Source organism: Rana temporaria, chromosome 3 (genome assembly GCF_905171775.1).
Source record: "Rana temporaria chromosome 3, aRanTem1.1, whole genome shotgun sequence".
Lineage (NCBI taxonomy): Eukaryota > Metazoa > Chordata > Amphibia > Anura > Ranidae > Rana > Rana temporaria.
Window position 1 is genome coordinate 426,268,254 of NC_053491.1, and position 16,176 is coordinate 426,284,429.

Here is a 16,176-nt window from a genome sequence, read left to right on the forward strand (position 1 = left end):
ACAGTTATATAAGATGGTTTTCACAAAAGCAATATGATCTTTCAATAGGGGACCATCAAGTGTGAAGCTCTGTATTTTTGTAGTTGTGACGATGAGCTGACATTCTGGTTCTAGAGAAACGGCAGAACTCTAAATTCCAGACAGCACAGCACAAAGCTCCTTTTTATTGTAGAGGTGACATAATCGGCTGACAATTCTCAGAACTACTGTTTTGACTGAATTATGCAAGTGAAAACTTCCTGTTAACTAAGTGCTTTAATCAACCGCTGATGTGAGCAAATCGCCCACCATCGTTTCACTATCTATACTGACAATGGTTAAAATAGAAACTTGGTATCCTCTTATTATTTTACCGCCATCCTAGAGGGGCGCTCCCTCCTCCTGTCTCCAGGCACTGCGCGGCAGCAGCAGCGGACTTCTGGCTCTGTCACCCCGGTGTTAATCTGAAAAATGGCCAACATAGACAACAAAGATCAGGCAGAACTTGACCAGCAGGATATGGAAGATGTAGAAGAAGTTGAAGAAGAAGAAACTGGCGAGGATGCTAATAGTAAAGCTAGACAATTGACTGCACAAATGATGCAGAATCCTCAGATTCTTGCCGCCCTGCAGGAAAGGCTAGATGACCTAGTAGGTACTCCTACAGGTTATATTGAAAGTTTGCCTAAAGTAGTTAAGCGAAGAGTAAATGCACTAAAAAATCTTCAGGTGAAGTGTGCACAGATTGAAGCAAAGTTCTATGAAGTCCATGCATTGGAGCGGAAATATGCCGATTTATACCAGCCATTCTTTGACAAGAGAAGCCTGATCATAAATGCTACATATGAGCCTACAGAAGAGGAATGTGAGTGGAAAATAGATGAAGAGGAGGAAATTTCAGAGATGAAAGAGAAAGCTAAAGTTGAAGAGGAGAAAAAAGACGAAGAGAAAGAAGACCCCAAAGGAATTCCAGAATTCTGGTTAACTGTATTTAAAAATGTTGATCTTTTGAGCGATATGGTCCAGGAGCATGATGAGCCCATTCTAAAGCATTTAAAGGACATAAAAGTAAAGTTTTCAGCAGTCGGTCTGCCAATGAGTTTCACCTTAGAGTTTCATTTTGAGCCTAATGAATTCTTTACAAATGAAGTATTGACAAAAACGTATAAAATGAGGTCGGAGCCTCATGAGACTGATCCCTTCTCATTTGATGGACCTGAAATTATGGGCTGTACAGGATGCCAGATTGACTGGAAGAAAGGAAAAAATTTTACTTTTAAAAACCATAAAGAAAAAACAAAAACATAAGGGACGCAGTAAGGACTGTGACAAAAACTGTTCCCAATGACTCATTCTTCAACTTCTTCAGCCCTCCTGAAGTACCAGAAAATGGAGAACTGGATGACGATGCTGAAGCCATTCTTACTGCAGACTTTGAAATCGCACACTTTTTACGCAAGCAAATAATTCCTCGATCCGTGCTTTACTTCACTGGAGAAGCTATAGAAGATGACGATGATTATGATGAGGGTGAAGAAGCAGACGATGAGGAAGGGGAGGAAGAAGCAGATGAGGAAAATGATCCAGACTTTGAACCGAAGAAAGATCAAAACCCGGCTGAGTGCAAACAGCAATGAAGCAGTGTGTATGTGGCCTTGAGGATTACCTGCACTGTAATAAATTAAACTATTAGTTACTTACAGCCTTATGTTTTGTATCTTCTTGGTAGAATAAAGTAAACAATTTTTTGTTATAAAACAATAAAATTAAAACATTAAAAAAAAAATAGAAACTTGGTCAGTAATTTTTTATTTTTAAACACAAGTTTCCAATCCGAGGCTACTGCACGAAGCGACGTACAGGTACGTCTTGCCGCAGTAAATGTGTGGAAGGCGGTCCAGAAGTGTTTAATATATGTAACCAAAGGGCAAGTATTGCCCATTTCTGTAATTCTTCATTTGTATAAATGGCACATTCTAACATGTGGCTCCGTAAGGCTGGCCATACATACGGTTTTCTTTGGCTTTACCAAAACCATATGCTATGAGGCCAAACCTAAACACTTTCAAATTGTATGCAATCAGGCTGGACTTTTAAACTACATAGTTGTAGATAAATCTAAAGGAAACTGAATAAGAATGTTTTATAATATATAGTTTTGTCAAAACTTAGGCTGGCCATATAAGTAACACATTCTGAAGTCATGGTAGCGCTGTCTTTTGGACATGTAGTGGCCTGAAAGTAAGTGGGGTTTCAGCTGGGGTGGCGGTGTCTTGTTCTCCTTATTAGAGATGTTACCCAGGTAAATCTGCTTGCCACTCACGTGTGTGTGTGTGTGTGTGTGTGTGTGTGTGTGTTTTGTTCCATGTCAGGTTTAAGTGTATTAAACATTACGGGCCAGATTCACAAAGGAGATACGACGGAGTATCTCAGATACTCCGTCGTATCTATGCGACTGATTCATAGAATCAGTTACGCATAGATATCCCTAAGATCCGACAGGTGTAATTGTTTTACACTGTCGGATCTTAGGATGCAGTACCGCGGCCGCCGCTGGGGGGAGTTTGCGTCGTAAACCAGCGTCGGGTATGCAAATTAGGAGTTACGGCGATCCACGACGGTTTTTTGCGTTGGCTACGTCGCCGCTAGTCTAGTTTCCCGTCGCAAAGTTAGTCGTCGTTTTGGGTGCCTTAACTTTAGTCAGCAAACGTATTGCTGTCTAAAGTATGTCCGTCGTTCCCGCATCGAAATTTAAAATTTCACGTCGTTTGGGTAACACGTCCGGGAATACGGAAGTACGCTACGCACGTCGCCATTCGAAAAAATTACATCACTTCGCGCAAAGCACGGCGGGAGTTAAGAAACGGAGCATGCGCAGTAGGTCCGGCACGGGAGCGCGCCTGTTAGCCGCCCATTCGATTTGGACCGCCTTGCGCCGCACGTATTTACGATACACCACCGCAAGTTTCCAGGTAAGTGCTTTGTGGATCGGGCACTAAAACTGAAAACTTGCGGTGGTGTAACGTAAACGGCTTACGTTACACCGGCGCTAATGTACCTGAATCTGGCCCTACATGACTATAATGGTCAATGCAAATTGGCAATTGGCCTTGGAGTTCCTTGGTTTGTATTGTAGTCAGCTGTTTGCTTTTTATACATGGTCTTCCTGTAATCATTAATATCCTTTTTAGGGTGTTTCATTTTTCCAAAAATGTGTGTTTTTTTTTTTTTTTTTTTTTTTCATATGACTTTGCTTGCGCTCCGAGTCTCAGTGATGTAAAGGATATATATGCCAAATTTTAAGAAGATTAGATAATATTTAGGGGTTGCACAAATTGATCACTTTTATCACAAAATAGTGAAATTTCTAACAGTGAACTAAGTGCACAAAAGAAGGAAAAAAAGATTCATATAAGAATAAACATTACAAAGCTATCGCTGAAATCAATAAGACGGTTATACTGGAAGACTCGTCTCCATCATCGCAAGCACCTAGTGACAAAGAGGCTGAGTTTTTGCCTCCAGCAATGAAAAAAATTACGTTCCAAGTCCTAGATTAAAACCTCTTGATCAGACACTCATATCTACTTGGGATTGAGAACGGCTATCTATTCGACAAGCAAGTACTTCATTTATAGCAACTGCAAACAGCCTGGGCCATGATGTTTCAAAAATTTCCATATCTCCAGCTACTGTTTCCCGAGCTCGGGCCATCAATAGAAGTAAATCGTTCAAAGTTGATTAATATAACACACGCTTTGCCTATCATATTGCCTATTAATCTTGGTGTATAGTTTTAATAGTATTTTTTAAGTTTGATTTCTAGTTTTCCCAATAAAAGTAACATTGAAAAATCATATTTTTTTTTGCCTACTTTTACAAAACAGATCAAAGTGTGCAATCTTCTTGAAATTCAGCATATATTTTTTTACTTTTACATCACTGAGACTCAGGGCGTAAGCAAAGTCTGATTTATTTTTTATTTTTTTTTGTCTTAGAAAATGAAACGCCCTAATATCCTTCTTGGGTACAGATGTCCTTTATTGTCCCATATGTAAAGTCTAAACGAGAGGGAAGACATACTAAAAGTTGGCACATTGTGGGGGATTTATGAAGCAAGAGATTTGCATACAGTGGAACCTTGGATTGCGAGCATAATCCGTTCCAGGAGAAGTGCTCACATATCAAAGCGAATTTCACCATAGAAGTCAATAGAAACCAAAATTTGTTCTGTATTGACTTTAATAGCATGCAATACCGCATGTGGCCAGAGGTGGGGGGGGTGCACCGGAGAGCCTCCGAAATGATCGGGGACCGCTTGGCTGACCTTTTTGAAAGGCTCGGCAACACCCGGGAACAGAGTATTTCCGAACTGCTCCGGCGCCCCGCACCTCAGGCCAAATGCGGTACTGCACACCCCATTGGCTTGAATTCTGCTTGTTTTGTGAGACAACACTTGCAAACCGAGGTCAGAACTAAAAAAGGAAAAAAAGTTGCTTGCCTTTCAAAATGCTCGTTAACCGAGTTACTTGTAAACCAAGGTTCCACTGTATTGCTATGGGAAATTTTGAGCCCTGTTCCTGAAATTCTAGGCATCTTACTTTGACAGCATTAGACGGCTTTTCACTCAGAAGCACAATGAGAACCGCTCTAGAAAGTACAAAATGGCAGGTTCCTAGAAAGCAGTATCAGCTGTTAAAGGGGTACCATCATCCTAAAGTGTCATAGCTGTCCTATGAATGCACCTGTAGCAGTCCAGCTCTAGGGAATGCTTCCATAGCTAGTCATCTCTGGGATATGGGTCTGTAATTGTTATGCTGATATATTCCTTTGTGCCAGACTTCCTCCTTGTATGCTGTCTTGTTTACCCAGCAAAAGATAACCAGATATCATGCCATCTGATCCTGTATATGTATAGCCCAGTCTATAGTGCTTGAAAACTTTTTTTTTTTTTCCCCCTTTACAGATGAGTGACATGGCATGGACTGCAGTTGTTGAACATACATTAGCAGATGTTCTGTACCATGTGGAAACGGACGTTGATGGCAGAAAGAGTCCTCCATGGGAGCCTTAATAGCCTTAATGCCAGCTTCTTTTTATATATTTTTTTTTTTTTTTCCCTCCCCATTTTTTTTACAGAAATTTCAATGAAGCAATGAACTGGTCATCTATGGCAGTGGGGGAGAAAGCCTCCTTTGTGTGTTTACTTGTAGTCTCCCTTCTAGAAGAGAATTCTTCTCCAGGCTGTGAGGGTATGAAATGGTATACTTGGCTCAGGGCTCCACTAGTTACAGAGGGCTGCTTGGAATGCATTGGCCTTTGCCTTTCAAGTTTCTTGGGTGGGATATTGCTCCTCTTTTACCAATGGAGAAAGTTTGCCACTTTTTTTTTTTTTTTTTTTTAAACATTTGTATTGGCAACAGCTCAAATCTTCCTATACAAATTGTAAATGTTTTTATTGGTTACTGTGAGGCCCCATGAACCGTTTTCCTTTTGGACACTTTGACAAATGTATATTAAAGAATCTCCTATATACTTCCCAAATGTTGGCACACAAGTGTGAGTCTGTTGGGTTCCACCCCAGCCTAAATGTATTTTTTTATAATGGTTGGTGGAAAGATTTCACCTCCCTGTCTGTCCCTGTGACAGTAGGACAAGAAACCCTTCTGAAAGAAATGTTAGTTTGTGGAGAGAATACCCATCACTTGTCACCGTGAGAAACTGAAATTTCTACAGTAGGAAAATGGACCTCAGTAAAACCTCAATAAAAAATTTGCTTTTAATCAAGAGCATCAAACAAACGTCTTGGTAATCCAACCAATCACAAGAAGACAAAAGCCAGGCAATGCTTTTCAGGGGCCGAAAAATCCCCCTTTTATCATGGCTTGAACAGTGTATCCAGTTTTAGTGGACTCAAAACTGCTTCTGAGCCGATCTCTGTAACTGATAGTCTTAAGGATGACGGCCAGTGAAAGATTGTCAGTATCGGCAGCACATTGCTGTTTTGGCATGCTTATCTGTCCCCCAAAATGCAATAGATGTCTTTTTGATGTTTGGTATTGAATCATTAAGGGTTTGGACTCCCAAGACTTCTGTTTTGGAGTTCTTATTGGCTGGAATGTGAAAAATGGGGGTCACCCAGCTTGAGAAGTCCAAAGGGCCCCCCATTTTGTGCCAACCTCAAGGCTTCAGGCTCAAGTAACTGTCTTTTCTTACCGTTTTGAATATTGTGTCCAGCATCTCATTTGCACATTCTATGCCTTCCCCCCCCCACACTCTGTCAAAAACTAAAGTTTTTGTCTGAAGTTGAAGCCGAGTTAAATACAAGGAATATTATGCCTTTTTGGCCAAAATTTGAGAGGTTGATAAAGCGGTAAAAAATCAAAACAACCTGGCACACATGACTTGGTCTCCAATAAATACTAATTCAACTCAAATTGCTTCTGTATAGAGAATCGGATTTATAAATGTATAAAGGCTATTGCTGTCACGGGGCGGACATGTTGAAATAGATGTTGTTGGGAAAATTTAATGTGATGGGTTTGCATAGCCAGCAATGTGACAACTGCTATCATTACTGGTGGGAATGCGCATGTGGTTTTGAACTGGTAATGGAACTGATGTTCCCTTTAAATCTGCTTCCAGCCATTTGTTGCAAAAGCATTAGACCCTTAAGCTGGCCACTGTATTCTTGGAAAGGCTTTTATGACCTTGGTCCATGTGAAAGGGCTATCCGTAACATTAGCATATTGATTCCAAATCAAAATTTCAGATCTGATCCAGCTGTGAAATATAAATTTTCACACAACTTTACTTCCTGTTAGGCATTCTTTTCTTTTTTTTTTTTTTTGGCTATATAGAAGAAATTTGTGTCCATTTACAAAAGCCTTATGCATGTGCCATTTGATTCAATGTATGGTATTTATTACACCTTTTTCCGGTTTTATTGCATTGATCTGTGACTTTGTCAAATGTGTGCAATGTTATTGTTTTGAATGGTATTGCTTATTGTGTCTGTATTTGAGCCTAAAATCGTATTTTTAGTTCCTGATTGGTGTAAACAATTTTTTTATGAGGTGTCTGAGGTTATCAGAAGGAGCCCTTTAAAGTGCATTTCCACTTTTAGCAGTACATTTTGAGAAAACCCCACTGTTTTTTGTGTTCACATTCACACAGCAAAAAAGTTTTTATCTATTTTTTTTTTTTTCCTCAGAAGGCCCTCTTGGCTGTCGAGGATTTTTGAACAATGTCTGAGGCCCCGTACACAGAACCGTTTTCTCGGCAGAATTCAGCAAGAAACTCGATGGGAGACGTATTCTGCCGAGAAAACCGGTCGTGTGTACACTTTTCGCCGAGAAACCCGTCGGGAAACTCGTTGAGCCAAAATGAGAGCATGTTCTCTATTTCCTCGTTGGGCAATGGGAACTTTTGGCTCGACGAGTTTTCTGACAGCCGAACAAGGAACTCGACGGGGAAAACGATGTGTTTCGCCCGTCGAGTTTCTCGGACGTGTGTACGCGGCCTGAATCTCTTAAGGACAGGCCCAGTCTCAAAGCCCAGCATGTAAACCTTTAACACTGTATTAGGACAGATGGTGTTCAAACCTAGTTTATAACTGATTATTATCATGTACCTGTACAGTACAGACATCGTTGTATATGGCAAATACAGCTGCCCTGCCATACAAAGAACTACATAGGATTTTACAATTCTAGAATTTCCAAACCGAATGTCTAATAAAGGTGAGCTGTAATTTTTAACTATTTTAAGTCATGCTGTGTGAATGAGAACATGTAACCGGTTCAAAGTAGGGGTTACACCCAGTTTGGCTGCAAAAATTTGAAATGCACTTTCAAGGGCTGAAAAAGTAATGATTATAAACCCCAAAATACCAAGTCATGCGAAATTTAAGCTTTTGATAGTTGAGAGCCTGTCATTACCAAACAAAACACCCTTAACCATATAACCTGTTGCCACTCTCTCTCATATGAATGAACTGTCTGAATTTGTACATTCATATGAGTGAATAGGACCCAACCTATAATGGCTAAGAAACCGTGACACGTGCTCAACCAATTGCTGGGTATGCAATTTTCACCCGAGTATGATGACCAATGGTACAGCATTGAAATCAATGCATGTGCTCTTCAGTTACAGATAATCACAGCTTGCAGTGAAATGTTGGATCAGAGAGTCGGCACAGAGAGGGACCCAACCGTCATGTGTACAGTTCCTAGAAAAAAAGAAATTGGTAAAGAAAAGTCGGTTTTAAAGATTGGCAACAACATGAGTTCAGATTAAAAACTAAGACCGCAAGTGCTTAAAGGGGGGAGTACTGCACAGTATTGCCAGTAGGCATGAATTCCGAGCCAGCCAGGTTCAGGAAAGATCTTGACCATATGCCTGGACCGGCACCTGACTCAGCCTCTCAGCGAGCTGCTAAGAGCTGAAGCCAGCCGCTCCTGCCCCCTCCATAGCCTAGCTTTCCGGGTGGGGGGCAGAGCAGACAACGTGACTATCTGCTAAGGGAGCCCTGAGAACCGAGCAATCAGCGGGGTTTGCTTGCTCGGTTTTCAGAGCCGGAGGGAGATGCAGTACCAGACCGATGCTGCATCCACCTAGGTAATATATATATATTCTCCTTTTTACAAACGGGTCTTGTGACGGGGTCTCTTTTAAATGTAAAATAACAATGGCAGCTTTTGTTAATTGACACAATTGTTTTTTTTTTATGAACAATGGCAAGTCCCATGCAGTGGCCACACTTCATAATGCAGCTGATCTTTCCCTTTTGCATCTTTCATTTTCTGCTTTATCTTTATTGCATTGAAATGAATCATTCAGCCTTCATTGGTCAAAAATGTCCTAATAGTGAACGTTGTCTACTTGCTAAAGACTAAATACACGGTCAACTGTTTAAAGAGACACTGTTGCCTCCCACCAGCCCAGCAAGGTATACTAATCCATCTGAACTTTCTTTACTGGAGCTCCAGGTATGAGGGAGCATGTGACTTTCCCTCCTCCTATCCTATCAGTGCTTGAGCGGCCATTGATGCCCCAACACTGTCACATGGCGCGCTTGTCCTGTCGCTCCACCCAAGTAAACGCTGGCTCCAGTTTTCTCAGGGTGGACTCCTTTAGCCGGAATGCAGTGAGGGAGTGCAGAAACTATACCTTGGTAGGCAAGGTGGGCTGTCAGACTCTAATCGGCATGTGACCGCGTCCCTTCAAGCCAGAGATATTTCAGTTACTTATTTTTATTCATTAGAAGCTGTTTTGTGTAAGGTGTCTTTTTATTGTGGAAATGCTGTTCTCTTCTATTAATGGCATTTTTTACCTCCAGCTGGTATTGTATTATCCCATTCTATCCACCCAAAGAATCTTTACAACAGTACATTTCTGCACAGTGCCAGATGCATATCGGTGCGACAAATAACAGACAACGCGTTATTGGCAAAGTATTACTTCCTGGTCACTGAGGCCTGATTTGTGTTACTAAATCTGGTGTGTGTTCTGATGTAAAAAATTATTCTTGTAACAAATGTTTTTTGTTTTAATTAAAGAATTTTTTTATTTACCAAGATGTGTTTGTTTTTATTGTATCTGGATCGATTTTGGTGTTCTACATCTGGCAGAGTATAAACCAAAGTAGAAACCCAAAACCCGATGTTTGGAAGTCTTGTCTGTTCAGGAGAAACAAATGGCTGGGGATAGGATGGAATCTGCAAACACCTAGGCTGGGGTCTGTCACAATCAGCTCCCTGGAATTGGCTTGGCTGGCCTAGCGAGTCTGATGGCGGAAGGTAGGCTGCTGCATGAACATGAGTGCATGTAGTAATCCTAGCTAGATGATATCTATTGTGTCAAATGGCTGAGGGTAGGCTGCTGCATGAGCGCGCGTGTGTGTGTGGGGGGGGGGGGGGGGTGTATCCTAGCTAGATGCATCTCTTGTGTCAAATGGCTGAGGGTTGGCTGTTGCATGAGCGTGAATGTGTGAGGTAGTAATACCGCTCTCCTCTGTGCTCAGAGGCTAGAGCCAAAAAGCCTGCAGTGGTATGCCAGATGGCCCAGGGTAGGCCGCAGCAACAGAATTGCGTCCGGCAATCCTAGCCGGATGGCATCTTTTCAGGTACAATCTTCTTCTTTTTTTTTAAAGAAATTCGAAAACTATTATAATCCACGCAGGGGATGTGAACAAATAAGCATGACATAACACCGCTTAATAATGCACAGTAAACACATGTGGTAGTGGGAATGCCCAAACATCAACAAGGATGGCATCTTTTATGCCAGATGGCCCAGGGTGGGCTGCAGCAGCATGCATGTATGCGGCAATTCTAGCTGGATGGAATCTTCTGCGCCATATGGCCCAGGGTAGGCTGGCTGGCGTGGGGTGACTTGACTCCCCTCCATGCACAGTAGTTCAGTCATCCAAGTGCGCAGGCACGGTTTCATAATGTACATGGGTGAATTTTACACTGAGGAGCTGATCAGGTCTGCCTGTCTGTTTTTCAGATGGACCTGATCGAATGGTCCATGTGACCCATAGACTTGTGGGCATGTCAATTTACACCTGCCTACCTCCAATCTTGTCCGCTAAAAAGCAACACAAGAGCATCCATCCTCTTCTGTGTGATCGAATACAGAAAGCTGGTCTGTGTGGGGTGTTTTAAAAAATTAAATAAATAGTTTTATTGAACCATAAAGTACATACATGAGTCAATAGGTATAGTGGAAAGGATATTCTATTCCTTTGCTGCGAAGTGAATACAAAGCTGAGCTGGTTTAAACTTTGACATAGTTTTCTTTTTTGTACTGTCGGAAAAACAAGAATGGACTATGGTAACATCACATGGCATCAATATCATTTAACCACTTGCTTACTGTGCACATGTACCCCCTTCCTGCCTAGGTGAAATTTCAGCTTCCGGCACTGCGTCGCTTTAACTGACAATTGCGCGGTCGTGAGACGTGGCTCCCAAACAAAATTTACGTTTTTTTTTCCCACAAATAGAGCTTTCTTTTGGTGGTATTTGATCGCCTGTGCGGTTTTTATTTTTTGGGCTATAAACAAAAAAAAGAGCGTAAATTTTGAAAAGAAACGCTTTTTAACTTTTTGCTATAATAAATATCCCATTTAAAAAATAATAATTTTCTCAGTTTAGGCCGATACGTATTCTTCTACATATTTTTGGTAAAAAAAAAAAAAATCGCAATAACCGTATAGTGACTGGTTTGCACAAAAGTTATAGCGCCTACAAAATAGGGGACATAATTAGGATTTTTTTTTTTTAACTGGGATTGGCGGCGATCTGCAATTTTTTATTTATTGGGACTGCGACATTATAGCGACACTTTTGACACATTTTTGGGACCATTTACATTTATACAGTGAACAGTGCTATAAACATGCACTGATAACCCCTTCCCTGCCAGTCACATTTATACAGTTAACACTAGGGGGCGAGGAAGGGGTTAAATGTGTAGCCTAGTGAGTGATTCTAACTGTAGGGGGAGGGGACTGACTGGGAAGGTGACTGATCTGTGTCCCTTTGTACAAGGGACACAGCATCGGTCTCCTCTCCCTGATAGGACGTGGATCTCTGTATTTACACACAGATCCACGGACCTGCTCAGTTACTGGGCAATCGCTGGTGCCCGGCTGCCATCGCGGCCGCCGGGCATGCGCATCGTGTTCCCAGTAACGCGACGGGTGCGCACGCCCCCTAGCGACTTTAAAAGACGAGGACGTCATATGACGTCCTGTCAGAATAACTGAGCTATTGACAGCGGCTGGTGGTATAGTGGTTAAAGAAGGGGTGTACCGTATAGGGGACAGCTTGCCCACTCTGCTATGACTGCACAGTAGAATGCTTATTATGTACGACCGCAGAGTATGCAGGATCCTATACTAGCTGGTCTGTTTATACACGACTGCCCATAGAACAGAGTGGCATAAACCTTAGCGGACACTGACTTGTCATCCTCCCTCTCTGCTCTAATCAGCAGACCATTCCCCTGCTGAGGAAGCAGCTCTGCCCTGTGTAAAATGGACTTAAGGTCCCCCCCCCCCCCCTCAAGAAATGCTCACCAATCTGTACTTCCACCTATGTAACCTGTTCCTTATCGGCCCATCTTCTACCTTCTCCTGTACAGCCTTCCCATAAACCCCACACCCCCAGCTAACATATATGTTGAAAAAAGGGGTGCACGGATATCTGCGCTAACCAAAATACAAATGGCAAATGAATAATAAGGCAGCTAGCACAGTTCGTTGATTCAGCAAACATAAGTAAAAAAAAGCTTGTATCTTGAAAAAGTTACTTTTAGTGAGACAATGATATGAGACTCTCTTTTTACATTTTAGTTTGCCAACTATTTCCAGCTTTAAAGGGGTTTTCTTATTTTTATTTTTTTCAGACAGGCGGTAAGCCTACTGCTCTCTGAAAAGTGATCTATGGTGGATCAGAGGGCAGTATAGCAGCAGCTGCCAGGTGTTCAGGAGGTGCTGTTTTATTTTTTAAAGGGTAGTCCTAGGGAGAGGGTGAGCACATTCTGCTTTCCACCATGCAAAATGGCTCAGATGCTGGTGGAAAGCAAGAAGAGGAGAGACAGGAAATGGCATTTTCAAACCTGGATTACTGAATTTTGGAGGTCAAAAGGAAAAACAAGGTAAGTGATATTTAAATGCTCTAGCTTACAGCAATCAATTGATCTAATAAAAAACGAACCTTTAGTGTTCCTTTAAGTTGCTGATGGCAATTTTACATTGTGGGACCTCTCCGCAACTGCAAGCCAAGCGTTTGGCTCGTGGTTGCGGTTTGGCCCCATTGAACTCAACGGGCGAGATTGTCAGGCGGGAACATTCAACGCGTGGCCAGGACACCTGATCACTTGTTCTAGACTTGGCTGCGGTCCTGTGGAGCAGAGTGGTGGTTTCCAAGGAGACGTTGGGAGAGGAAAGTGGAGGAGGAGCGGGACAGTGCACTTACCTGAAACTGATTGCTTGATGGGAAGGTTTGATTGCAATAGTCCCTCAATCAGTCCAGGTGTTATGAAGATAGACAATCAACTCCCTCCAGATGTGCAGCACCTTTAGTATGAGACGCCAGCAGCAGATCTCTACAGGGGTCTCCCCACATGCTTGAAGGACAATACTAGCGATAGTTGTAAATTCACCCCCTGGAGTTGACTAACTATGTAAGGCACCCAAGTCTGAGCACATTGAAGCACGGATATATCATCTTTGGTCATGAGCACCTTTATACCACTATATTACTGTGACTGTTCTATATGCCTGACAAACTGAAAAAAATAATTTGGTCACAGTTTCAGCAGAAGACAGAAAATAGGCAAATGATCACTATTTGGCTCAGTAATCATGCAGAATGAAATCTGTCACTTGGATTAACCGAAGAAAACAAAAATGGCAGCGCAAATCTATAGAAATCTCACAATTTTATATACAAAATTCGGAAATCTAGTGATGATGGAATCCTTATACTTACTACTTCAACAACTGTCTTCCTATGTATGCTGCGCTATACATTTCTTACAGTGATCTCTATATTGTACATTCAGGAATTCAGTATTTTTAATATAGAAAAATGTAAAGTAGTGCACTTGAGACCCAAAAACATGCATGCAAGTTACACAGGAGAACCGAAGATGGAAAAGGGATCTGGGTGTCCTTGTAAATCACAGATCGCCTATAACATATAATGCCAAACTTGCAGCAAGCAAGGTTAGCAGATGACTAGTATGCATTACAAAGGGGTATTTGTTGAAGAGATAAGACTATAACTCTTCCACTTTACAGAACTCGGGTTTAGCCACATCTTGAGGATGCCGTCCTCAGAAAGGATGTGTTTGAACTTGCGAGAGTTCATGGAAGGGCAAAAAAGCTAATAAAGGGGCAGGAGGACTTTGGTTATGAGCAATGGCTACAAATATTAAACTTGTACTCCTCCAAAGAAGAGATGCTTAAGAGGTGATATGAGCATTATACAAATCATTAAATGCATTGGAAGAAAAGTATTTAGGCTAAGGTCTCTAAGGAAGACACGGCCACACAATGAAATTGGGCGAGAGGCCGCTCAATCATAAACTGCGTGATGTGTGTGGGGAATACATTGCCTTAAAGTGTTCATACCCCTTGAAATTTTGTCATGTTACAACCAAAAATGTAATGGTTTTTGGTTTTCAATTTCTTTTACAAATAAATCTCTGAAAAGTGTGGCATGAATTTTTATTCAGCCCCCCTGAGTAAATACTTTGTAGAACCACCTTTCGCTGCAATTACAGCTGCAAGTCTTTTGGGGTGTGTCTCTACCAACCGTGTACTAGAGGTCAACCCCCCCTGCTTGCTCCTGTCACTCTACCACACACTTGATGTCCTCAGTACAGATGGCACTGGTTGGCTCTGGCAGTTGGCACTGGCACTGAATGGCAGGTGGAACTGATTGACACTGACAGGTGGCACTGGTTGGCACTGACAGATGGAACTCGTTGGCACTGGCAGGTTTCACACTGAGCCGATGGTGTAACTGTGTGTGAAACTGACATGTAACTGAATGCAGAGAGAGACCAGCTGTCAAAATTTAGCAGTGATGTCGGGGTGGGCGGGACCACCCAGCAGCTATCAAACACCAGCCAATGATTGGGCTGCTTAAGAAAGAGGGCAGGGCCACATACACGTAGTGGTCTTCCCAAATCCCATTGGCTGGTGTTTGATAGTTATTGGGTCCCGCCCCCACCCCAACATCAATGCTCAATTTTTGACAGCTCCTCTCTATCTCTGCATTGTTATATGTCAGTTTCACACACTCATCGGCTCTGACAAGCACCGCGCTGAGTGTGGAGAAGGGAGGAGGAACACTTGTGGATGTGGTCAGTGTTAAATATCGGCCTAATTTGGATAATAATCGGCCGATGAAAATGTATCAAAAATGGCCAAATATCGGCCGATATATCAGCCGACCTCTACTTTGTACATCTAGAATGAAATTTTTGCCCATTCTTTGCAAACTAGCTAAAGCTCTCAGATTGGACGTTCAAAGCTTGGGATGTTTTTATAACCTAACCCTGCTTTAAATTTCTCCACAACTTTATCCCTGACCTGTCTGGTTTGTTCCTTTTTGACCTTCATGTTGCTGTTTGTTCACTAAGGTTCTCTAACAAACCTCTGAGGGCTTCCCAAAACAGCTGTATTCATACTGAGATTAAATTACACAGGCATACTCTATTTTCTAATTAGGTGACTAATGGGTTCCACTAGATTTTAGTTGGGAGTATCAGAGTAAAGGAAGCTGAATACAAATGCATGCCACACATTTCAGATATTTGTAAAAGATTTGTAAAATCATTTATCATTTTCCTTCCACTTTACAATTATGTTCCACTTTGTGTTGGTCTATCACATAAAATCCCAATAAAATATGTTTACATTTTTGGTTGTAACATGACAAAATGTGGAAAATTTCAAGTAATTATACTTTTTTTTCAAGGCATTGTAGCTACTAATTGTTCACGTGGCATGTAGATATGCATTGTCTCATAATATGTACCTCATGCATTGTCTCATAATATGTACCTCATGCATTGTCTCATAATATGTACCTCATGGAGTATGGGAGAGGGAAAATCATAATACTGTAATGACCATTTTTGGACTCCTAGTCCGAATGATATAACTGAGGTAGACAGGATTTGTATTAGCCTTTGAGTTGTACTGATGTTTTGTGTTGATCGTCTGTTTTGCATACCCGGTTGTCAGACTGTTATATATTCACCTATTGTGAAAACCTTTTAAAAAAAAAAGCGCAGTAAGGATGTGGAACTTCCTTCCACAATTGGTGGTGTCAGTAGGGAGTGTAGATAAATTCAAAAATCTTTTTTTAGGCAAACGCAATGTCCAGGAATCTTGAAAATGGTAGTGACACACACACACACACACACACACACACACACACGCACACACCTGAATAGACTGTGGTCTTTATGCAATCTTACCAACTATGTAACCAATGGGTACACATTTTGCTAGTTTCAATAAAAAGGAGACCCAGGAGAGTTTATAATATATTTATTAGAAGACAGGACAGGGGTATGAAGACATGCCTAAAAACGTGTTCTAAATAACCACATACAGTATGATGATAGTAGATAACTGTTGATGTAATGCTGACATAAAGGCAT

At 41.6% G+C, this 16,176-nt stretch overlaps 2 protein-coding genes across 3 annotated transcripts in view; both read left to right on the forward strand.

Moving 5' to 3' along the window:
* ASH2L (ASH2 like, histone lysine methyltransferase complex subunit) overlaps window positions 1–7,184 on the forward strand; it is a 40,972-nt gene extending 33,788 nt beyond the window's left edge. For both annotated transcript variants that reach the window (XM_040346248.1, XM_040346249.1), the window contains exon 16: window positions 4,946–7,184. In XM_040346248.1, the coding sequence (XP_040202182.1) occupies window positions 4,946–5,053 (108 nt within the window). In that variant the 3' untranslated portion in view covers window positions 5,054–7,184. The remainder of the gene's footprint in view (window positions 1–4,945) is intronic.
* Window positions 330–1,755, forward strand: LOC120933187 (nucleosome assembly protein 1-like 1). The gene is given in 3 exon segments (XM_040346250.1): window positions 330–1,254; window positions 1,256–1,293; window positions 1,295–1,755. Coding segments are annotated over 3 exon segments (1,164 nt in total). The 5' UTR covers window positions 330–450; the 3' UTR covers window positions 1,617–1,755.
* Window positions 7,185–16,176: the final 8,992 nt, after the last annotated feature.